This window comes from Ranitomeya variabilis, chromosome 1 (genome assembly GCF_051348905.1).
Source record: "Ranitomeya variabilis isolate aRanVar5 chromosome 1, aRanVar5.hap1, whole genome shotgun sequence".
NCBI lineage: Eukaryota > Metazoa > Chordata > Amphibia > Anura > Dendrobatidae > Ranitomeya > Ranitomeya variabilis.
In genome coordinates this window covers 343011513-343037363 of record NC_135232.1, presented here as the reverse complement: position 1 = coordinate 343037363, position 25851 = coordinate 343011513, and the positions used below count along the sequence as shown (strand labels likewise).

General features: G+C 44.9%; 1 protein-coding gene across 1 annotated transcript in view; it reads left to right on the top strand.

Moving 5' to 3' along the window:
- Positions 1-25851, top strand: part of FANCC (FA complementation group C) — a 333078-nt gene that overhangs the window by 43351 nt on the left and 263876 nt on the right. The window contains exon 4 of the mRNA XM_077299602.1: positions 3530-3624. Within this exon, the coding sequence (XP_077155717.1) occupies positions 3530-3624 (95 nt within the window). The remainder of the gene's footprint in view (positions 1-3529; positions 3625-25851) is intronic.

Below are 25851 nucleotides of genomic sequence, written 5' to 3'. Positions count from 1 at the left end.
TACCAACTTTAAAATATAGTTATGTTGTAAAATGTGGTCCAGCATTGATCCACTTTAACACGGTGTATCTCTGTGAATTAATAACAGAGTAAAGGAATATAAATGCAACACATGGTTGTCCGTTGAAAAAGACCAAACATTACTGATTTGTAAAGATGCCACCAGCAGGAGGTCACAACAAGCCTACAGGCCAGCTAGACATTTATTACACAAGGCTGCTTTACATCAGCATTAACATCCTTAAGTACCTGATAAAAAGCATAGAGTTCAATTAAAGAAGCTTGCTTTCACCATTACGACCAACTAATTTCTATCTCCGTTTCATGCCACATGCATTAGTTCTTAGAGAAAAATTGATGAAATTTTGGAGAGGTTACAGTCCCTTTCAGGATATTGTATATTTTCAATTACTTTAGTTAATGGTTTTAAAATACTAACCTCAATGGATTTAATCCTGCAAATCCTTACTTACCTTCATCGATTACGAAGATTATTCTTTTTTTGATTAACGCAAAATGTATTTTAATTCTTTTTCAGAAAGTGGCATAGTAGTCCTAAAATACATTTTATGAGTCACTGTGCACTTACTCTGTACGTGTTAGCATTAAAATACACCATTATGATTTGGAGTTAAATGCTGATTTATAAAATGTTGTTTAACTCCAATTATTGGTATTCTGCACATACATTTGTGCTTCTATGTTGCTGCATGCATTACAACTTCTTTGACTATTTTTTTATTTTATTTATAGGTTCTCAAGCCAAATTAATATTTGGTCGGTAGGGATTTAACTATCGACGTGCTATATGATCAGCTGGATTATTCACAGGATATTTGATCATTTTTTAAAAGCTCAATAATCCCTTTGAGTCATTATCGAACACAAATCAAAATGTAATGTAATGAGTGCTGTAGAAAAAAAACCCCAACCCTATTTCTTAGCAAAGATCCTGTCAGTGGAAGGCTGGCATCTCTTACTGGGGCTTCCATGGCCAGGCTTTGCACTAGCCATTCCATCTAGCACAGTTTTTCTCAACTCCAGTCCTCAAGACCACACAACAGGTCATGTTTTCAGGATTTCCTTAGTATTGCATAGGCGATGGAATTAATGCTTGAGCAGGTGATGAAATTATCACCTGTGCAATACTAAGGAAATCCTGAAAACATGACCTGTTGTGGGGTTTTGAGGACTGGAGTTGAGAAACACTGAATTCTAGCAGATCTCAAGGGATGTTCTGGCCTTCACCCTTTAACCCCAGTACAGGGATCTTTACTTACATAGGGGCCCCTGGGTTGGGTCCACAGAGTGGTTAGTGGCAAATTTAGCAATCTCACAGTGAGTCATTAGAAACCAGTGTCCATTCCAGGAACAGAGGCAGAAGGATAGTCTACATGTCTAAACATAAACCGAGGTAAAAAATGAGCATCAAACTGGCATGCAAGAGCATGTACAAGCTAAAACTTGCAATTACCAGTAGTATTCTGGAGTTTAAGTAGAGTGTGGTGGTGTCTCATTGACCCAGCAGGGAGCTGATTACTCCTGCTGGACAACACACACACACACACACACACACACACACACACACACACACACACACACACACACACACACACACTTATTCAACTTCTATTAGAACTTAGGTTTATAGGGCTCGGAGAGCACTCTGCTCAATGTCATATTATGGGGCAGTGCAGACCTGCAGTGTTTTTTCTCAAGCTGATTCGGCATGAGAAAACAATCGCAGCATACTGTGAGTGCATCCAATAATCGGATCACGTTCACCCATACATGTCTATGTGTGCGTGTGAAACATCGATGCGCGTGATGACATCCGAGTGTAGTCCGATTACCGAAGACACAGAATGGAGAAATTAAGTTATCCGTCTTCTCCACACCTGTGATATGATTCTCTCATGCGAGAGAATCGGATCATTCTACGGTGGCACACAGATTAATCTCTTGACAGAGTTTGATCCGAATGACAATAACATAATCAGCCCAGTTCTGTGTGTCCTCGACCTTATTCGACCTTTTCATGACTTGCATCTTTCTCACTTAGTAGAGCACTCTTTGGCTACTATGAACTCCTGCAGACACTCTTGATGCAGACACAAGCTTCTGGCAGCATTCTTGAGTACCGTAATTTAACATGATTGCAAAATAAGTATCTCCAAAGCTGCTCATCATTCTACATAAATGTTGATAGTTTTGTAATTGACAAGTCCATCAAGTCGAAACTATATTCTGAACATATAGAATAGAAATGTTGTAGTTTCAAATGTAGAGCTTATTTTTATTACGCGACTCTATTTCATTATTGTTTTTATGACATATGAAGAACTTTTACAGTTTTCTTATTGGGACACAAGATGTCAGGAAACTGATCTGAAAGGCTCCCACTTTACAGCTGCTGTGACTAGTGATGAGCGAGTATACTCGTTGCTCGGGTTTTCCCAAGCACGCTCAGGTGTCCGATTATTTGTTATTGCTCGGAGATTTTGTTTTCATCACCTCAGTTGCATGATTTACGGCTGCTGGACAGGCTGAATACATGTGGGAATTCCCTAACAAACAGGCATTCCTCACATGTATTCAGCGTATCTGGCAGCCGTAAATCATGCAACTGAGGAGATGAAAACTATATCTCCGAGCAATAACAAATACTCGGAGATCACTTGTCTTGGGAAAACCCGAGCAACCAGTACACTCAATCATCACTAGCTGTGACCAGTAGACCATATTTAAAGTTACCAAGTGACACATATTCTTGCTTCTGATTGAACTATTATGTAATATTGGTCTGTCATTGGAGGCTACTCTTTCTAGTGGCTGCAGATTCTAACTGTAGCATTTAAAGGGTATCACGCTGTCATAGGGGCTACCACTAAACATTTGTTACACTTGGTTGGCTGATTAGATGAGCAAATAGTTATTTCTTATTGGGGGGGGGGGGTCTCAAGAAAACTGTACTTTGGGCAGGATCACAATAAGAGAATGGGATCCCGCTACCTAATTTTTACTTGCTTCTGTTTCCATTAGTAATCATTGGAATCTGAAGAAGTCAGTTGTGATATCATGTGGCTTCCTGCATTAAATAAATACTGAAATTGTAGGAAGGTACAAGAATTTTTATATATTTGTGTTTCTAAATAATGAAGATTGACACTCAAGTACTCTGAAATGGTAATCATTCTATTGTTAAATGAAGCTGATTAAGCATTTTTACATATTATTATTCCTTAGGACTCAGTTACCTATATAGTTTATTATAGCAGATAAACTAGAAAGGAAAGAAGAATTCATTTGCAAAGCAGCTTACCATCTAAAGGTTACAGCTGTCAGCGCTTCAAGACGCCCTGTCTAATACAATCACTGATATAATGGAATACATTCATCTGGTATCATACGTGAGAAAGGATGAGAGTCAAAATGGCACTTAAGTGAATAAACATTTCTTACTTTGAAGTCAGAAGCTGTTGTAATGTGTGTTTTATATAGAAATATATCAAATAAAATCTCTTTTGCAGAGGACACTCGACAGATCCTGATATGTTGTCTTTGCAGCTTGACCAGCAGTGAACCACACAGTGCCATAGAAAGAAAAGCCAATGGCTGGATAAAGGTAAGACCGCACACTGAGCTGCGGTGTGAGACCTCCTATATACAAATTCTTAGAACTTCTCAATGTCTGTACTAGGGTTACTTGATAATGACATGATACAATGATTAATGTATTTCACTGCTGCCTTACTTACCATTCTCTTTTAAACTCGTCATTAAAATTATTTTACACAAAACAGATTTATTACAGCTGGCATTTAATACACCATTCTAAAATAATAGATCATTGGAGTAAATTGCGGCAAATTTATTTTCACGGCAAACTCCTCTTAAAGGGAATCTGTCACCATGTTTTTTCCGCCTAATCTGAGAGCAGCATCATGTAGAGACGGAGATCCTGATTCCATCACTAGGTTATGTACTTGGCTGCTTGCTGTAGTTTTGATATAAGCATTGTTTTATCGGCAGGATATTATCACTAGAGGACTAGTAACCCCGCTGCCAGCCAGTCGAGCATTTTCATGCCCTCTGTATCACCCTGCTCCCACCACTGATTGGCAAATTTCTGCCCATGTACAGTGTACACAAAGCTACCAGTCAGTGGTGGGGGCAGGTTATACAGAGCTTAACATGCGGGCAACTGATAAATCTACAGCAGATAAAACAGGAATTGTATCAAAATGACAGCAAGCAGCCCAGTAAATGACATCACTGGCATCAGGGTCTCTGCCCCTACATTATGCTGTTTTTATATGGGGTAATAAAAACGTGACAGATTCCCTTGTATCAATTTGGCACATTTTCAGATGGTACTAAAGTCAGATAAAATCTAAACTTCCTGCTCCAAAATTTGTGATTCCTAGCTGTTTAAACCTCTAGATGTCTTGGTCAACAGCGACTGTGGTATTTAAGTGGTGTGAGAATTAGGGGGGACTCTTCTCTTTCATCTCATCGCCCTAAAGCGCGCAACCTGATTGCTGGGTGCCAGTGATTGATGGCCAAACAACGGATGTTAAGTCTTCCACTTACGGTTGCCATAAGCAGGGTCTTATTTGCTGTATGTCGGTTGTAAAACTAACAGGTCTAATAGGTTGTGATATATAAGTATTGTAAGTATATTAGAGCAGTGATTGGACTATTGAGTGTTAAAGTAAATATTTTTATTAAAATTTGTAAAAATAAAATCATACAAACATAGAAAAATGTTTCACTAATATAAAAAAACTACTTTTCTCCTTCGTCTCTTTGGGTGACACAGGACTGTGGGTGTATGCTACTGCCACCAGGAGGCTGACACTAAGTAGACAAAAAAAATTAGCTCCTCCTCCGCAGTATACACCCTGACACTGACCCAGACAGATCCAGTTTATGCTTAGTGTCCATAGGAGGCACATCTCTGGGTTTTCCCAGATCCTTTTTTTTATTTGTTTATTTATTTATTTATGAAGATGAGACAGGGGCGATGGACCCTTTTGAAGGGGTCCGATCGCCCCAAACCAACAACGGGCGAGCACGTGGAGTGTCGCCTCCACGTATCCTCTCCCTATATATATATATGTCTCTCTGACCTTAGGATTTGTCGGGAGGCTGGGGGGGCTCCTGCACCGATGTGCGGCTCATTTCGGCTGGTGCAGTGGTGCCATGTTGCGGGGTGATCCCGGCGCTGTCTTCCGGGTACCGCCTACCTTGGCGTGCGCTGCTTATTTTAGTCCCCGGCGTCTAAGGCCGCGGGCGGAAGTCCGCCTCTGTTGGCCGCGTCTACTTCCGGGCACCCCCCTTTTACCTGGATGGGATCAGGGAATAAAATTTAGGCCTCGGCTTCGGCCTATCGCGGGCCGTAGGCCGGAAACTTCTCCCCCATTCGAGTGTATCCGCCCTCTAATTGAGTGCATAAGGGGGATAGCGCTGAAGCACTTTTCGGTAACAGGCGCCACAGGACGCATGGGGACCCAGGACTGGGGTAAGTGCTACTCCTCCCAGCCTGACAGCGGCATTATTTTGATCCAGCAGCTTATCTGAGGGTGCGGATTATAGCAGCAGAGTCACCATGTCTAGAAAGACTAATACTCATACGGTTTTATATACCTCATGTGTTACCTGTCGGTCCACTTTTCACCATGCCCAGAGTAACCGTCTCTGTGAGGCCTGCGTTTCCGAATGCACTCAGGAGCCCCCCCTCTGTGACCCTGTCCAGTGTGTCTGTGCCTGAGACTGTGGTATCGCCCTCTGAATGGGTTGCGTCCTTAACGCAATCTATGGCGTCCCTAACAAAGGCGATCGAGTCCCTTCAGACCCTGGCTGGGGCCAGGGACAGCAGTTCGTCTGTCTTGGAAAGGTCCTCCGGTTCACAGAAACCTCCGGGCTGCAGGGGCCGTGCTCCCTCTAGGCAGACGCGGGGGAAACGAACCCACACGGCGTCTACTGGTCCATCTGGTGCATCTGCATCTTTCAGTTCCGTCTCTCGTTCTCCTCCACCTGTGGAAATGAGTGAACACGGTTCGGACTATGATTCTGAAGGGTCTCTTGATTTAAAGGCCCCTGATTACCAGGAATCAGTAGACAGCCTCATCGAGGCCGTTAACCAAACCCTGGGAGTAGAGGACCTTGCCACCTTGACTTCTGGTCATAAGATGTCTTATAAGAAATTCAAGCAACATCATAAGGTGTTTTCCACTCATACTGAGTTTGAGGATTTAGTCCAACGCCACATGGAGCGACCGGACAGACGTTTTTCAGGTCAGAAGGCTCTAGGTGCAAGATACCCTTTCGCACCTGAGCTACGTAAGAAGTGGGCAGAATCCCCTTCGGTGGATCCCCCCGTGTCCCGTTTGGCCTCTAACACGCTGTTATCTCTGCCCAATGGCTCATCTATTAAAGATCCGACTGATCGGCTCATAGAAAGCCTGGCTCGTTCTGTGTTTGAGGCCTCGGGCTCAGCCCTCGCGATCTTTTGCGGCGACCTAGGTAGCCAAAGCCATGATATCCTGGTCAGAATCTTTGACTAAGGCTCTTCAGGATAGGAATTTACCAGTGGAGGTGATGGAGATGTCAAATCAGATAGACCTGGCCGGAAGACCTGATCAATTGATCCTTGGATGCGGCAAATTGTGCGGCATTGGCAGCCGCAAATGCAATTTCTATCAGAAGAGCTCTATGGTTGAGGACTTGGCGGGCGGACTCTGCTTCAAAGAAATCCCTTACAACTCTTCCTTATCAGAGTGTTATAATCTGGTGGCCTAGGAACAGCATGAGACGTACTCTGGAGAAGGTGGTACCTGTACTGACCGCAGACCCTGAACTTAACACCGCAACTAGAAGTAGCCGTGGAATGTACCTATCACTCCCTAGACATCTCGACACAGCCGGAGGACTAATTACCCCTAGAGATAGAAAAGGGAAAAATATCTTGCCTCAGAGAAAATCCCCAAAGGATAGACAGCCCCCCACAAATATTGACTGTGAGAGGAGAGGGAAAAAAACATACCCAGACTGAAATCAGAATTTAGCAAAGGAGGCCACTTCTAGCTAAATAGTAAGGATAGGACAGAGTACTATGCGGTCAGTATTAAAACACTAGAAAATATCCACCACAGAAAATACAAAATCTCCACATCTAACTAAAGATATGGAGGGTATATCTGAATCTCCAGAGATACCAGCTTGGCTAAACAAATCCTTATACAGACCAAGCTGGACAAGAAAAAACATGGAAAAGAACTGAACAATAAGGCCCACAGCATGTGGACTGCAAAAATCAAGGCCAGAACTTATCTTTGTTGAAATGAACAGCAAAGCAGGAGAGACCAGGCAGGGATGTGAATCCTCCAGGAACAATGGACAACTGGCACTGACTAAAGGGTCAAGCAAGACTAAATAGCCCAGTCAGATTTGCAAAAAGTGGACACACCTGATGAATGCTGCGATCCAGAGACAGCAGCGCTACCACTTATAACCACCGGAGGGAGCCCAAGAGCAGAATTCACAACACAGAGTGGCCGACTATTTGGCACAAAATTGGATCAGCTCATATCTGATACCACAGGAGGAAAGAGCAATTTTCTTCCACAACAAAAGATTAAACAGTCGTTTCGTCACCAATTTCAGGCAAGGTTTAAGTCCTTTCGTAACACTAGGTGGAGCACAGCGTCAAGCTCAGTTGCTCCAGGTCGATCTAACCAAGACAGAGATCATCAGGTCTCATATAGATTCAACCCATTGGGAAGAATGCGATCCCAACTACCAAGATCAAGGGGATCTAGCTACCATCGGTTTTCGGCCAAATGACTGGAGGCAGTCTCAGGTCATATCCAACAGTGTAGGCAGTCGTCTGCTCTTGTTTCATCAGTCCTGGCTCACTGTCGTTCACGACAAATGGGTAAGAGAACTGGTGTCCTCAGGGTACAAGATAGTTTGTCACTCTTCCTCCAAGACGGTACTTTCCGTCCCATCCTCCCAGTTCAAGATCCCGTTTACAAGCATTGTTCAAGGTTGTCGAAACTCTTCAGCTCAATGGGGTCATTGCTCCCATTCTGAAGGAAGAAAGGTTTCAGGAGTTCTATTCCAACCTGTTCATAGTTCGCAAAAAGGATGGGGCTGTAAGACCCATTCTGGACCTAAAATGTTTAAACGAGTTTGTCAGCATTCGTCATTTCCAAATGGAGTCTCTCAGCTCAGTCATTGCGGCTATGGAAAAGGGAGAATTCCTAGCTTCCATAGATATTCAAGATGCCTATCTTCACGTCCCCATATTTCCTTCACATCAAAGATTTTTACGTTTTTCCATAGGCGAACTGCACTTCCAATTCACAGCTTTGCCTTTTGGGTTCGCCACTGCTCCCAGGGTGTTCACAAAGGTAATGGCAACAGTTGTGTCCATCCTGCATTCTCAGGGCATAGTCATCTTGCCATATTTAGACGACCTTCTGGTCAAGGGATCGACTTTTCGGCCATGCGAGGAAAATCTCAGCATCACTCTGGATACTCTGTCCGGCCTAGGGTGGCTGGTGAATCTGAAAAAGTCATCCCTAGTACCTTCTCGGAAAATCTCTTTTCTAGGGATGGTCTTCAACACCTCTCGAGGTTTGACCGTCCTTCCCCAGGACAAGGTTCTGAGCCTCCTGCAGGAAGTGAAAGTTCTTCGGCAGCAGGGGAAGTCTTTTCCCCCAGCCCATTGGCTGGTAGTCACAACAGACGCCAGTCTACTCGGTTGGGGAGCAGTATTTTGCCAACACACAGCCCAAGGACGCTGGTCCTCAAGGGAGTCATCTCTCCCGATCAATCTGTTGGAGATAAGGGCGATTCGGCTGGTCCTGCAGCACATTCATCACTTTCTGGTGGGCCGTCCTGTCCAGATTCAATCGGACAATGCCACGGCTGTGGCATACATAAATCATCAGGGGGGCAACCGCAGCATGGCGGCCATGCACGAGGTAAAACAGGTCCTCTGCTGGGCCGAGAAAAACCACTCGGTGATCTCGGCAGTCCACATTCCGGGCAAGGAAAACTGTGCGGCGGTTTTTCTCAGCCGGCAGGGCCTTGTGTCTGGGGAATGGTCTCTTCATCCTGACGTTTTTCGGCAGATATGCCAGTGCTGGGGAACCCTGGACGTGGATCTGATGGCTTCCGGGTTGAATGTCAAAGTACCCAGGTTCGTCTCTCGGTATTGAGATCCACAAGCAATCGCCGTAGATGCATTAGTCCTATCTTGGAACCAATTTCGTCTCCCATATGTTTCCCCCTCTGGCGCTGCTCCCAAAGGTAGTCAGGAAGGTCAAGACAGAGGGAGTCCCAGCAATCCTAGTCGCTCCAGATTGGCCTCGTCGGTCATTGTACGCAGACCTAGTAGAGCTGCTCCCCGAAATTCCTTGGCGGCTTCCTGTGCGACCAGATCTTCTGTCGCAGGGCCCGATATTCCACCAGAACTTTAGAGGCCCTACGTTTAACGGCTTGGCCATTGAATCTTGGATTCTAACCCAGGCTGGGTTTTCCCAAAAAGTAGCCTTTACTATGATTAACGCCCGGAAATCTGTCTCAGGGCGTATTTATCGTCACACCTGGAACGTTTTCCTCTCATGGTGCAGGAAGCGAGGTCTTCCTCCTCTACGGTTCTCCATTCCTAACATTTTAGCATTTCTCCAAGGTGGTCTGGATTCAGGACTTGCACCAAGTACTCTTAGAAAGCAAATATCAGCCTTGTTGGTTCTTTATCAGCGCAAGATCGCTATCAATTCACAAGTAAAAACTTTCTTGCAGGGAGTCTCTCACATGGTACCTCCTTATAGGGCCCCCCTGGAAGCTTGGGATCTTAATTTGGTCTTAAGTGCTCTACAGGAAGCTTCTTTTGAGCCTCTCCAAGACGTCTCTTTAACGTACCTTTCTTGGAAGGTTCTGTTCTTGGTAGCCATAACCTCCATTAGGCGGGTATCAGAACTGGCGGCCCTGTCCTGTCAGGCTCCGTTTTTACAGTTCCATCAGGATAAGGTGGTGCTCAGGCTAGCATCTTCCTTTTTTCCAAAGGTAGTTTCCTAATTTCACATCAGTGAGGACATTGTCTTACCTTCTTTTTGTCCGGCACCAACGCACCATGTGGAAAAAGCTCTCCATACGATGGACCTAGTGAGAGCTCTGAGAAGATATTTTTCTCGGACTGCATCTTTTCGACAGACGGATGTGCTGTTCATTCTTTCTATGGGTCATAGGAAGGGACTCGCAGCCTCAAGATCGACCTTAGCCAGATGGATACGATCCACTATTCAGGAGGCCTACCGCATCAAGGGCATGGCCGCCCCGGCTGGGATGAGGGCGCACTCCACTCGAGCGGTAGGGCTTCCTGGGCGCTTCGGCACCAGGCATCGGCAGAACAGGTTTGCAAGGCAGCTACTTGGTCCAGTCTGCCCCCCTTTTCCAAGCATTATAACATCCATACTTCGGCCTCTGCTGATGAAAGTCTGGGAAGAATGATTCTTCAGGCTGCGGTAGCACACCTATAGGCAGTAAATGCCTAGGGGTTTATTCCGTTGAGTCTTCTTCCCACCGTGGGACTGCTTTGGGACATCCCTCAGTCCTGTGTCCCCCAATAAGACGAAGGAGAAATATGGATTTTTGTGTTACTCACCATAAAATCCTTTTCTCCGAGTCGCTCATTGGGGGACACAGCTCCCACCCTGTTAGTCTCTTGGATTTTCTTTTTTGATTGTTTTTTTCAGTGGGTGGAGTTATTCTAGACATGTTGTTCTTGCATTAAATTGCATTAATGCTGTTTTATTTTCTTTCTCCTACTGCTTTTGCACCAAACTGGATCTGTCTGGGTCAGTGTCAGGGTGTATACTGCGGAGGAGGAGCTAATTTTTTTTTTCTACTTAGTGTCAGCCTCCTGGCGGCAGTAGCATACACCCACAGTCCTGTGTCCCCCAATGAGCGACTCGGAGAAAAGGATTTTACGGTTAGTAACACAAAAATCCATATTTTATGTAAGATCAAATCTGACTAAAAATAAGTGCACATAATTGGTATTGCTGTCTGGAACTACCTGAGCCAGAAAACTAACTTGAATTTCAATGGTGAACACCATAAAAAAAATTAATTAAAAACACACCAAAAAATGCTGTTTTTTTTTCTTCACTTTTAAAAAGCACCTGTGGTGTCAAAATACTTGCCACGTCGGAAGATGAATTCCGTGTGAGGTGTGACTTCTGAAATGGGTTTAAGTGTTGGGGTTTTTCTGCTGTTCTGCACTTTAAGGACTCTGCAAATGTCGATCGGAAACTATTCCAGCAAAATCTATGTTCCAAAAGCCAAACAGTGCTTCTTTCCTTCTGAGATCTTGTGTGTCCCCAAATTGCTGTGTACGACCATATATGTGGTTTTGCTGTGCTCGGGATAAATTGTGGGTTCTTTTTTTTCTTGTCTTTGTAAAATGAAAAAAAGGTAAATATACATATTATACCATATGTATTTTTTGTTTTCAAAGCTTAATGTAAATACATATGTGAAACTTCTGTGGAGTAAAAATGTCCAGAAAGCCTCTAGAGAGATAATCTGCAGGGTAGCGATAATCGAATCTGCTGAGATTTAAATTTGGCAAATCACTCAAATTTGACAGTGAAATTTTATTTGCATTGAAAGTATTTAATGTGAATTGAATATTCGCGTCCATACACTAGGGTCTCTCCAGACTCCAAAACATAAGAAAACACAAAACAATGTGAAATAAACACCACTTCACTGCTCCCTTGCCTTGTTCCCGCAGCCCTCTTTTTGCTCATCCATGTTGCCTCTTCGTTTTGCCGTCTTCAGTCATGCACATCTACACAAGAAAGCTCCGCTAAAGCCATAGAGTTCACATATTGACTGCTGCACTGTCAAGGTGATGTCAGTGCCGCTGCCAATACCGCACACCAGAAATAGCAGTGGAGACTCGCCTGTGGACCCAGGGAAGGTGAGTGCATCATGGTTTGTTTTTTTATAGCACACTGCAGCCAGAGGAGAATTTAGTTGAAAGTGATCAATCCCTTTAAATGTTTGTGACGTGAAACTTGAGCAGTTAGTGTTTTTAGGGTAAGTTCACATAGGGCGTTTGTGCTCCGTTTTTTTTTTTTTTGCAGCAAAACCTGATCATCTTGGCAGGAAAGAAGCTGCGCAAAAACGCAGGTTTAGGTGCGTTTTTTGCCGGGTTTTTGGTGCATTTTTTTCAGGCGTTTTTTTTTCTCTTTGCGCATGCCAATAAAGTTGAGTGCACACAGAGAAAAAAAAAGCAACTTCCTGTAGATGGAATGAATAGATAGATTGATGGAATAGATATACAGTATTACCTGCGGTAACCTCTTCCCTGGCATTTTCCCACGGTCCATGTTACCTCAGGTCAGGCTGTGAGGGAGCACCGGCTCAGTGACGTCACCGCTAGTTATTGAGCCTGCGCCCGCTCCGTCTCATTCATTCCCCAGTAGCTTACAGCCGGGAGCGGTCACATTAGCAGCGCTCCCGGTTGTAAGCTTTATCTCCCCCAGAAACTGCGTGGGACACTCGTTATATTGGACTACGACGGATCAGGGAGTATACTTTTGATTTATTATTTTATTTTTATTTCAGAAGATCAATGACTTCGCTTGGAATGGCAGAATAATAAAAAGATGGTAAAACTGTGGTGTTTTATTTCATTAAAAGACTTTTTTCTACATGTGTGTGTGTTTAACCCTTTAATTACTATAGGATTAGTAATAGATAGGTGTTTTATTGACGCCTCTACATTACTAAGCTGGCTTAATGTCACCTTTCAATAGGAAGGTGACATTAACCCCTCATTACCCGATTGCCACTGACCGCTAAAGAGCATGTGGGAAAAGTCGGGCAAAGCGCCAGAGTTGGCACATCTAATAGATGCGCCTTTTCTGGGCAGCTGCGGGCTGCTATTTTTAGGCCCCTTACCAGCCTGAGAATACCAGCCCCCAGCTGTGAGCTTTAGCAAGGCTGGTTGTCAAAAATGGGGGGGGGGGAGACCCCACGCCGGTTTTTAAAATTATTTTAATAATTAAAAAAAAAAAACAACTCATGAGGACCCCTCCATTCTTGATAACAGCCTTGCTGAAGCTGACAGCTGGGGTTGCAGCCCCCAGCTGTGAGTTTTGTCTGGCTGGTTATCAAAAATAGGGGGGAACCCATGCCATTTTTTTTTTTAATTATTTATTTATAGCGCAGGAGCGGCAGATGAAAATTCCCATCCGCTGCTCCTGCTGTCACTGTATTTAGCGGCTGTAGATGTCAGATGATGGGAGCAGTAGCCCCATCAGCTGACACCAGTGATCGGAGGTGAAGTTTACACCTCCGATCACAGCTGAGCGCTCCCGCTGATTTCTGACAGTGTGGGAACCGCGGCTCTCATCATCCCCGCCGATCAGAAGCAGTGTTTGCCGCGCTGTTATGCACATGACAGCGTGTCAAACACTGTATTGTCGGGCCCCCCATTCAAGTGAATGGGGTTCGGGTCCGCTCTGCTGGATGACAGGCTGCACAGACGCAAGATGCAGCCTGCCATCTAGATGTAGCAGAGCCGAGTGTGATGTCACATCCGGCTGTCATTGACTTTTCTGCCACAAATACGCAGCAAGAAAAGTCAACCTGCGTATTTGCAGTGTTTTTTTACCATCCATTCAAGTTAATGGGTGGAAAACGCTGGAAAAACGCTGAAAGAAATGACATGCTCTATGTCCAAAAAACGCAGCAAAGCACAAAATACTGATCACACAAAAAACCAATGTGTGTAAAAAGAAGCTGAAAATTAGCATAAAAAAGCAGCAAAAAAAGCAGAAAAAATGCCCTGTCTGAACTTATCCTTAAAGTGAACCTGACAGCTGATACATGCTGCATGATCCTTACAGTGCCTTGAAAAAGCACTCCTATCCCTTGACCTTGTCCACATATTTTATAATACACCAGCAAACATAAATATACTTTATTGGGATGGTGTGGGATATATCAACACAAAGTAGAAAGTATTTATGAAGTATAAAGGAAATGAGAATATTCTCATTTGCACATGGAAACACGAGAAGCAGTGGAATGAAACTGAAAAGGAGACGATACAGATTAGGTATTAGAAAAAAATGTTTTGACAGTGAGGGTGGTCAATGAGTGGAACAGGCTGCCACAAGAGGTGATGAGTTCTCCTTCAATGGAAGTCTTCAAACAGCGGCTGGACAGACATCTGTCTGAGATGGTTTAGTGAATCCTGCATTGAGCAGGAGGTTGGACACGATGACCCTGGAGGTCCCTTCGAATTCTAACATTCCATGATGCATGGTTTTCTAATTATTTAAAAAATATAAGTCTGAAAAATTGTGATGTCCATTTTTATTCAGCCCTAAATACTTTGTAGGACCACCTTTTGCAACAATTAATGCTGCAAGTCTTTTGGGATATGTTTCTAATGGCTTTGCACATCTAGAAGCTGAAATATTTGCCCATTTGTCTTTGCAAACTAGCCCTATTTTAGTGAGATTGGCTGGAGAACGTCTGTGAACAGCAATTTTCAAGTCTTGCCACAGATTCTCAATGGGATTTAGGTCTGGACTTTGACTGGGATATTCAAACACATGAATATTTGAATTCATCTATGGGTGCAGTGATCATATTGACACCATGGGTGTGTCACAGAATTTTATACCAGTGAAAGGCAGTGAAGAAGAAGTAACTACATTTTTATCACCCAAATTTTGTTTTAGCCCCAGATTTTACATTTTCACACAAGAAATGGGTAAAAATGGCACCAAAATTTGCCCTACAATTTCTACTGAATGCGGCAATACCCCATACAGTGGGGATAAAAAGTATTTAGTCAGCCACCAATTGTGTTCTCCCACTTAAAAAGATGAGAGAGACCTGTAAGGCTATGTGCACACGATGCGGAATGGGGTGCAGAATTTTCTGCACAAAATCCGCATCTCCTGGCAGAAACCGCAGGTGCAGATTTGCCCCCGATTTTGTGCAGTTTTTATGCAGAATTGTTGCGGATTTTCTGCGGTTTTTACCACTGCGGATTTCTATTATGGAAGGGTGCAGAAACGCTGCAGATCCGCACAAAAGAAGTGACATGCACTTCTTTTAAATCCGCAGCGTTTCTGCGTGGATTTTTCCGCACAGCTTTTTTTTTTCCACATTGATTTACATTGTACTGTAAATCACAGTGCGGATCTGCAGCGTTTCTGCGCAGAAAAATCCGCTGCGGATCCGAACTAAATCAGCATCGTGTGCACATAGCCTAATTGACATCCTAGTCAATCCTCCCAAATAAAAAGTGCACATCATTTATACATACAATTGGTTACTTTTCTGATTAATTAATTGACATCCTAGGTAGACCACAACTATGAGAATCAAAATGAGAAGGCCTCTCTCATCTTTCTAAGTGGGAGAACACAATTGGTGGCTGACTAAATACTTTTTTTCCCCACTGTTTGTGGCTGTACAGTACTACTTAGCCATACGGAGAGAGGAACGGAGCTCTACTTTCCTTCTGGCATTTAGGTTTTTCTAGAACAGTTTGCGGACTCCATATACAGAGCCCCTAATTGCTAGAAGAGCAGAATCCCCTGTCAAGGGACCCAATTTTGGAAATTATACCTCTTGGGGAATTTATCTACAGGCGTAGTGATGATTTTGATACCATGAGTATTTTCCAGAAACAAGTAACAATGAATGTTACCAAGTGAATATTGCACACTGCCGCTGTAGTGTCCAGTACGTTGCAGTCTCTAGTATGTTATGCCCAACCCATGCTTCTGGATACATTCACCTGTAAGTTAGGCTACTTTCACACTAGCGTCGTGCACTGCACGTCGCTATGCGACGTTGCAGCGCACCGACGCTAGCTGTGAATGCGCCGCACAACGGGGGCAGCGGATGCAGTTTTCCAACGCATCCGCTGCCCCATTGTGAGGTGCGGGGAGGCGGGAGCGGAGTTCCGGCCGCGCATGCGCGGTCGGAAATGCTGCAGACGACGCACCAAAAAACATTACAAGCAACGTTTTTTGGTGGCGACGGTCCGACGCAACCGTTGCAAGACGGTTGAGACGTGCGGCAATGCGTCGCTAATAAAAGTCTATGGAGAAAAAACGCATCCTGCAAGCACTTTTGCAGGATGCGTTTTTTCTGCAAAACGACGCATAGCGACGTGCAGTGCACGACGCTAGTGTGAAAGTAGCCTTAGGCGGGCTCTCATCACTTCAGAAATGCCAAACGTGGACACAGTATGAGGTTTAGTTACACTATGGGGCTCAGAAGGGAGAGGGGCATTTGGATTTGGGAGCGCAGAATTTGCTGAATTTCTTTTGGTGGGTGACGAGGCATTTTCTCTTTACCAGAGCCTTTGTGCTACCAGTTTCGATCTAAGTCTCTGAGTGATGTGATTCAGATGAAACCTCCAAGGATCCATCTACTATATAATTGTTTAAGGGTCACTTCCGTCTGTCTGTCTGTCTGTAATGGAAATCCCAAGTCGCTGATTGGTCGCGGCAAGTCAGCGACGGGCTCAGTCCGGCGGCAAAATGGCCGCTCCTTACTCCCCGCAGTCAGTGGCCGCTCCATACTCCCCTCCCGTCAGCGCTCACACAGGGTTAATGGCAACGTAAGCGGACCGCGGTGTAACGCACTCCGTTAACGCTGCTATTAACCCTGTGTGACCAACTTTTTACTATTGATGCTGCCTATGCAGCATCAATAGTAAAAAGATCTAATGTTAAAAATAATAAAAAAAAATAAAAAATAGTTATATACTCACCGTCCGTCGGCCCCTCGGATCCAGAACAGGCCTTTCCCGCTCCTCACGACGCTCCGGTGACCGCTCCATGCATTGCGATCTCGCAAGATGATGACGTAGCAGTCTCGCGAGACCGCAATGCACTCTTGAGACCGGAGCGCACGAGGAGCATTGGTAAATGCTTCGCCTGGATCCGGGGGCCAACGGAAGGTGAGTATATAACTATTTTTTATTTTAATTCTTTTTTTTAACAGGCATATGATGCCCACATTGCTATATACTATTGGGCTGTGCAATATACTACGTGAGCTGTGCAATATACTACGTGAGCTGTGCAATATACTACGTGAGCTGTGCAATATACTACGTGAGCTGTGCAATATACTACGTGGGCTGTGCAATATACTACGTGGGCTGTGCAATGTACTACGTGGGCTGTGCAATGTACTACGTGGGCTGTGCAATGTACTACGTGGGCTGTGCAATGTACTACGTGAGCTGTGCAATGTACTACGTGGGCTGTGCAATGTACTACGTGGGCTGTGCAATGTACTACGTGGGCTGTGCAATGTACTACGTGGGCTGTGCAATGTACTACGTGGGCTGTGCAATGTACTACGTGGGCTGTGCAATGTACTACGTGGGCTGTGCAATGTACTACGTGGGCTGTGCAATGTACTATGTGGGCTGTGTTATACACTACGTGGCCTGTGTTATACACTACGTGGCCTGTGTTATACACTACGTGGCCTGTGTTATACACAACTTGGGCTGTTATATACTACGTGAGCTGTGTTATATGCTACTTGGGCTGTTATAAACTACGTGGCTGTGTTATATGCTATGTGGGCTGTTATACACTCCGTGGGCTGTGCTATATACTACGTGGCTGTGCTATATACTATGTGGCTGTGCTATAAACTCCGTGGGCTGTGCTATATTCATAAATAAACTACATACATATTCTAGAATTCCCGATGCGTTAGAATCGGGCTACCATCTAGTTCACTATAATAAGGCAGCAGTGGTCTGTGACCGCTCCTGCCACTTAGTGCCGGGTATCGGCTGTCAGAATCAGCTGACACCCGGTGGCGATCACTTGCACTACCCCTCCCTGTGTGCTCGGGCGATCGCGCGTACGTAATAATCCATCCCAGGGCACATAGACGGATTATTATGTCTAATGTCAGAAATGGATCAATACACACACTACACCCATGTTACTGGTTTGGTATCAAAGCAGGAAATTAAAAATAAAAACCCTGGCGTGCTCCTTTAATTAGGGACAATGACCTAATCTTAAACTGGGTTGTCTGAGATTGATATATTGATGATCTATCCATAGACTAGGTCAGCTGACATCGCCTCTGGCAGCGTTCAGATGGAAGTAATAAGAGATGAACTGCAGCCTCTAAACAATGTTCTGACTGGAGTTGTTCCTCTTTGTATGTTGCTTACATACGGCCGCTGCTGGACTAGATATCATGTGTCTTAACCCCAACTGATCTCATATTGACTGCTAGTCATGGACAACCCCTTCTATATATTTCGAGAAGGAAAAGCTACTTTAAAAAAGTCCTATCCATATGCAATTCCGATTATTGCTAATGTGCTTTTACTAGAGTCTCACTCACATATAATGAGTGAGACCTGGAATGAAAACTGCAGAATAATAACGAAAGTGATTCAGTTCTACCTCTATCAAACATCTGGTGTTCACTGAATTAGAGGCTTCTAAAGAACATCAACATGATACAAATACAATTAATTTAGGATTTGTAAGAGTACTTGGTAGTTTTCTTCTATTTTGCGTACACTATTCTCCACTCCTCAACATTGAAATTACATTACCAGGAAGGAAAAGTCGTGTAACATATCGAGATGTTTTAAAAATTTTGTTTTCATTTTTTTCATCATTTGAGTGTCGTTAACATGTCTATTCATCTTGTGGTTTCCATAATTCCCTCACTTTTTTGCCTTGGTGTTGCACTTTCAATGTTTCAGTGCTGATGATTGTAGGAGGGTGAATTAAAGGGAACCTATCACCCCGTTTTTTAAAAATTAGATAAAAATAGTGTGAAATAGGGGCAGAGCTGGGCTTTACATTAGTGCCTTTTTGGTGCCTTTACACCCCCGTTAGGCTGCCGAAATACCTTTGTGAAGTGGCCGTTTTGTCCTGTCACTCAAGTTGGTCAGGTCGGATGGGCGTGGTCACAGCGCTGTTTCTCCCCCAGATCAGGCTCATAATTACGTTGGTGGCGTAGTGGTGTGCGCATGTCCAAAGAGAAGATCCACTGCCCAGGAGATTCAAAACAGCGCGGTCTTCGCTATTCGCCGTTTACCGGTGGGCGCGGCCATCTTTCCTGTGGCTGCGCGTGCGCAGATGGAGCGCTCTGCTGCCCGGGGCTTCAGGAAAATGGCCGCCGCGATCTCCATCTGCGCACGCGCGGAATCCCGCGGCCATTTTCCTGAAGCCCCGGGCAGCAGAGCGCTCCATCTGCGCATGCGCGGCCACAGGAAAGATGGCCGCGCCCACCGGTAAACGGCGAATAGCGTAGACCGCGCTGTTTTGAATCTCCTGGGCAGTGGATCTTCTCTTTGGACATGCGCACACCACTACGCCACCAACGTAATGATGAGCCTGATCTGGGGGAGAAACAGCGCTGTGACCACGCCCATCCGACCTGACCAACTTGAGTGACAGGACAAAACGGCCACTTCACAAAGGTATTTCGGCAGCCTAACGGGGGTGTAAAGGCACCAAAAAGGCACTAATGTAAAGCCCAGCTCTGCCCCTATTTCACACTATTTTTATCTAATCTTTAAAAAATGGGGTGATAGGTTCCCTTTAATCTGTCACCTCTTATAAAGGTGGCATCCCCCTAAATATTTTCTCCCAAGATAGCACCACCTGAGAGAGGATAGCCGCCCATCAAGGACAGGAAACCTACTGAATAAAGCGGTACCTCTCCTCCCCATCAGTTTTTTTTCCTGTCCTTGAGGGAACCTAAGTCAAGGACGGTATGGAAGTTTTAACTCACCAGGTTTGGATGGTGTCCACAGGATCTGGGATGCTGGCAGATCTGAGATACCACCGCCAGCCAGGGGGTTGGTGGTGTGCGGTTTCGTGCAGGCAAAGACCTCTTTGCCAAAGAGTCTCCAGTCGACACACTGTATCGGGTCTGCGAATGATGGGTCGCGGTGGTCGGCGTTCCCCGTGTTGAGTGCTCTGGAGACATGGCCGCATGGGTCTGCGCACGTGCGAGGATCGCTTGTGAGGTATCCGGTGCACCCTGATGACGAAGCGCACTGGAAAGCAATACGGTGGTGAAAAGCTGGGTTTGTGCTTGGGTAGGGCTCGCCTGAGTGAATACAGTCTGACCCGGAAATGATGGGAGTCTTCTGGGGAAGGTCTGGAGCAGAACGCTGGAGGTGTGGCTGTGGGGTCCATCTGGTATAAAGTGGGGTTATGACCACCAGGCTGTGGATTGCTACAGCTCTCCTCTTGACACAAGTATTGATATGCTGGAAGAGAAACCGTTGCCACAGTAGTTGCCGTAACAGCCAGCATGACAGCAGCAGTGTCATCTTCAAGGATGCAGTAGAGGCAGTCATACGAGTGGCAGCAAGACAAGCCAGAAGAACAGGGCAGGTCGCGAGTCCACCACCTTCAGGGGAGAACGGTCATGTGAACTGATCCGGCTTCCATCTCCAGTACGCTAGACTGATTGGCAAAGTGGTGAGTGATCTTTTTGAAAGTTCACCATGTTAAATAGATCCTTTTCTCTCTGTATTTTCTACTAGGAAAGGCCTAAGAAGTGTAGCGCTAAGCAAAAATTACAGAATGTGCTCTGTAAAGGGATAACTTACCCAGCATGTATATGAAAAGACTCTGCCCAGATTGTATTCAGAAGACTGTCTCTGAATAAAACCCCCTACTTTGCCATGGATTTAAAATCTGTAATTAGGGCTCAAGTTAAATAATTGATTCAACGGGAAAAGGGGTAAAAGAGAGAAACAAATCCAAATGGCAGGTTGCTGATTCGGAGGAGTCTGTAATATCTGAGCATAGAGATGAATCGGACTCTTCTTCCTCCTCCTCGGATAGTGATACAGGGTAGGCCGTGTTTTCCCATTGAAGACAAGTTGGTGAAAGCCGTTAGAACCACTCTGGGCATATCCGATACTAAACCCCCCAGAACAGTCCAGAAAATTATGTTTGGCGGTTTGGAACAAAAGAAAAGACGCACATTTTCTATTAATGTAAAAAATAGAATGCTCATTAATAGGGAATGGAAGAAACCGGAGAAAAAAGGTCAGATGCCCTAGTCATCAAAAAGGAGGTATCCCTTTGAGGAAGAAGCGGTCACGTGGGACAAAACTCCTAAGATAGATGTGTTGGTAGCCAAGTCATTGAAAGAGATCTACCTTGCCCTTTGATGATCTGGGCACTCTTAAGCTTCTTGATAAAAAAACAGATGAGTTTCTCAAGCAGACATTGGAGTCTTCATTAAAACCAGAATTTGCTGTAACCTGCCAGATCAGTGATGATTTGATTGCAGCAGTTAGAAGATCAGATTAAGAGCAATGTCCCTAAAGATAAGATCCTGTCTAATCTCCCGTTAATGCAAGGAGCAGCTTATTTTTTTGCGGATTTCTCGCAGACTCAATAAAGTTGTCCAAGTTGGCAGGCCTATCAAATGCCTCCAGTAGAGCACTATGGCTCAAGAGCTGGTCTGGGGATGTTCAGTCAAAGGCCAAAGCTATGCTCGATTTCATACGAAGGAGAGTTAGGGTACCGTCTCACAAAACGATTTACCAACGATCACGACCAGCGATACGACCTGGCCGTGATCGTTGGTAAGTCGTTGTGTGATCGCTGGGGAGCTGTCACACAGACGGCTCTCCAGCGACCAACGATGCCGAGGTCCCCGGGTAACCAGGGTAAACATCGGGTTACTAAGCGCAGGGCCGCGCTTAGTAACCCGATGTTTACCCTGGTTACCGTCGTAAATGTAAAAAACAAACAAACAGTATATACTCACATTCCGGTGTCCGTCAGGTCCCTTGCCGTCTGCTTCCCGCACTGACTGACACCCGGCCGTAAAGTGAAAGCAGATCACAGCGGTGACCTGGTTACAAGCGAACGCATCGTTGGATCGCTGTCACACACAACGATCCAGCGATGTCAGCGGGTGATCAAGCGACGAAAGAAAGTTCCAAATGATCTGCTACGACGTACGATTCTCAGCAGGGTCCCTGATCGCTGCTGCGTGTCAGACACAGCGATATCGTATGGATATCGCTGGAACGTCACGGATCGTACCGTCGTAGCGACAAAAGTGCCACTGTGAGACGGTACCCTAACTCTTTGGATGAGCACTAGATGATATACTGGACAAAGCGGGAGATAAGAAAAAAGGATTTCCCAGTGTATCTATGCCATAAAAGAAGGTATAATCGGAACAAACCCCCTAGTAATCAGAGGAGATGGAGAGATAAGAAAACAAAAAATGGAGGTTTCATGTTTGGTGACCCTCCCTCGGAGCCAAGGAAGCTCTCCAAGTGACAGGTTTCTCCAGGCAGGAGGAAGGTTGTCCCACTTCCTACCTACCTGGGAAAAGATTTCATCCAGTGCCTGGATTCTTAGGGTATGTGCACACGTTGCGGATTTTGCTGCGGATCCGCAGCGGATTGGCCGTTGCGGATTCGCAGCAGTTTTCCCTGAGTTTACAGTACCATGTAAACCTATGGAAAACAAAATCCGCAGTGCACATGCTGCGGAAAAAAACGTGCAGAAACGTAGCGTTGTTTATTCCGCAGCATGTCAATTCTTTGTGCGGATTTCGCAACGGTTTACACCTGCTCCATAATATGATTCCACAGGTGTAAAACCGCAGGTGGAATCTGCACAAAATCCGCTGTAATTCCGCAGGTAATCCGCAGTGCGGTTTACCTGCCGATTTTACCAAAATCAGTCTGGAAAAATCCGCACCACTTTCCGCAACATGTTCACGTGGCCTTAGGATAATACGGGCTAAAGCTGGAATTCAAGTCTGTTCCCCAGAACAACTTCAGAATGTCAGCTCCCAGGGGTTCCAGGGAACAATTGGCTCTGGAAACGGACGTTTTGAACCTGGTACAGAAACAATTCCTGGTGGAAGTACCAGTGCAGGAGCAAGGGAAGGGAAAGGAGTTTATTCCCCCTATTCTTAATAAAAAAAAAAAAAAAAAATAGACTGCACCGTTAGGACCATAGTGAACCTGAAAGGGTTGAACAAATTCCTAGTCTACAGGCCTTTCAAAATGGAATCCATAAAATCGGCCATAAAGATTCTGTTCCCAGAGTGTTTCTTGAGTGTGCTAGATGCCTATTACCACATCCAAATCCATGTGAAAGATCAAAAGTTCATGAGGAGGTGGCCTTGTATATAAATGGACAGGTTAGGCACTTCCAGTACAGAGCTCTATCCTTTGGCCAATCCATGGCTGCGAGGGTATATACAAACATTTTTCTGGAAGTTGCAGCGCATCTTCGGGAACCGAATACCTTTAATATTCCTGTACTAGGATGATTTTCTAGTGGTCCTCAAGTCAATAGAGCACTGTTGTTTTCAACTGGCAGGAATCAGGACCAGCCTGACCACGCTGTGATGGCTGCTAAACCTTGAAAAATCAAAACTGGAATGACATAGGGTTCAGTTTTTCTTAGGCTACTTTCACACATCAGTTTCTTGCCTTCAGGCATAATCCGGCGATTTGTTAAAAAAACGGATCTGGTGCAAATTGCGAAAAAACTGATGCGCCGGATCTGTTTTTTTGCTGGATCCGTTTTTGTTTACCAGGGATATAGTTTGGATTTCCTGTTCGAGAGAGAGAGACACTCCAGAATGGGAAAACGAAGCTATGGGGCATGCTCAGTGTAAAAATACCGGAATCGGTAGCCAGATCCAGTCATTTCACCTCACATTTCATTTGTTTATCACTGGAACCGTCGCTGTGCATTTTTTCGCCGGACAGAAAAAACTTTCCTCTGTATTTTTTCTCCATCCACCAGAAAAATTATTTTTGACGGATCCGACAAAAAACTGATGAAACGTGTGGCCATCAGGCGCAATCCGGAGCTAATACAACTGTATGAGAAAAAACCGGATCCGGCGGAAAGAAAAAGGATCCATTTTTTTTTCTGAACTCGCTGGATTGTGCTTGACGGTAAAAACCTGATGCGTGTAAGTAGCCTTATTAGGGAAAGATAAAATTTTTCCTGGTGACTATCGAGTCCATGACAAGGTGGCTGCAATTTGCAACAGGACAATGATATAACAATTTTTTAAGGGCAAAAAAATGACTCAGAGGCTGTTTAGATGGAAAGATAAAACTTTTCCTGGTGACTATCGAGTCCATGACATGGTGGCTGGAAATAAAAACAAAAAATCTGTCACAGGGAGTCCCTTGGTCATGTCATATAATAACAGACTTAAGCTCGGATGGATGGGGAGCGCATCTAAGGGATTGTGTGGTCCAGGAAATCTGGTCAAGGACCGAATGAACTTATTTATCAAATATGAAGGAATGGGTGGCTGTAAAAAAAAAGGCAATAATGAAATTCCATACCTTCCTTCCATCATGTTTGCATCCTGTCAGACAATCGGGCAACAGTTACCTAAATCAACCATCAAGGGGGAACGAGATCCCGCTCTATGATGATGGTGGTGGAAGAGAGCCTTCAATTTGCGGAACAACATCTTTGGATTCTGACAGCACTTCACATAAGGGGTAAGGAAAATGAAAGAGCAGATTTCCTCAGTCAGAACCTACTAAAGCAGGGAGAATGAGAACTTAATCAGACAATATTTCAATAGATCATGGTTCGTTGGGGCCAGTCAAATATAGACCTGTTTGCAAAAAGACAAAACAGAAAAATAGAAACTTTCTGCTCTTTTGATCCAAGAGAAAAACCCTATGTAGTGGATGCTCTACAGGTTCCTTGGGACTTCGATCTGGCATATGCCTTTCCTCCATTGATGTTGATCCCCGTAGTATCGAGGAAAGTTAGGGAGGAGCAAGCGAGGATCATCCTGATTGCTTCATTCTGGCCCAAGAGACCATGGTTCTCATGGATAAGGGTGATGTTTGTCTCGGATCCATGAGTTCTGCCAGATGTTCCGGATCTCCTCTGTCAGGGCCCAGTTTTCCATCCGGAGACGTTGGGCCTTCGTTTGAAATGGCATTATTAATTTGAAAACTGTTCTCCCTGAACCTAGTCATCGGTTCAGAAGAGAAACCAACTGTACATCAGAGGGTAATGATGTCACAGCCACTGCTGGCAGTGGAGGGCTATAGTGGGCCTTCTTGAAATTATTTATCTGACCCTGCAACTGATTTTGCGATGATTCCAGACTCTGGCAATCCCTAGCCAGATCCTGAGTCATCTGCGTCAAATTCGCCACCTGGTCACAAAGCGTGTGAACGGGATCCATACTGGTGAAAAAGAAAAACGTATCAGCCAGACATAATGTGATGCTATCCACTTCTCACGGCCAAGCCATGAGTCAGAATAGTCAAGGAGTCCAAAGTCAGAAGCCAGGAGAGTAAGTCATAAACAGAAGGAAGAGACAAAAGCGTAGTCAGCCAATGTTCGGAGGTCAGAATACCAGGGGGTTAGCGGATCAGAACAAAAGGGATAAACAGATGGTCAGAACGAGGTCCAAGATCAGGCAAAGAAAGATCAACATATAGAACTCAAGGCACAGAGGAAACAAACCACACTTAGCTGAATGTACATCTGGCAGAGGTCTGGGAGAAACAGCTCAGTTAAGTAGCATGGCAATAACCTGGGATAATGATAACTTGGTGACAGACAGTTAGCAACTCCAAATCAACACAGTGACAGCTCAGCACGCCCCTGTTCCAGATTAGATGGCTGAACTGTCAATAACTGTACCCCAGACACACTGAGGGGTGGAATCGTTATACTCTCCTTTGGGAGAAGTGTGTTACAAGCAGTGATCCCTCCCTAAAGTGTTTTGTTCTGTATAT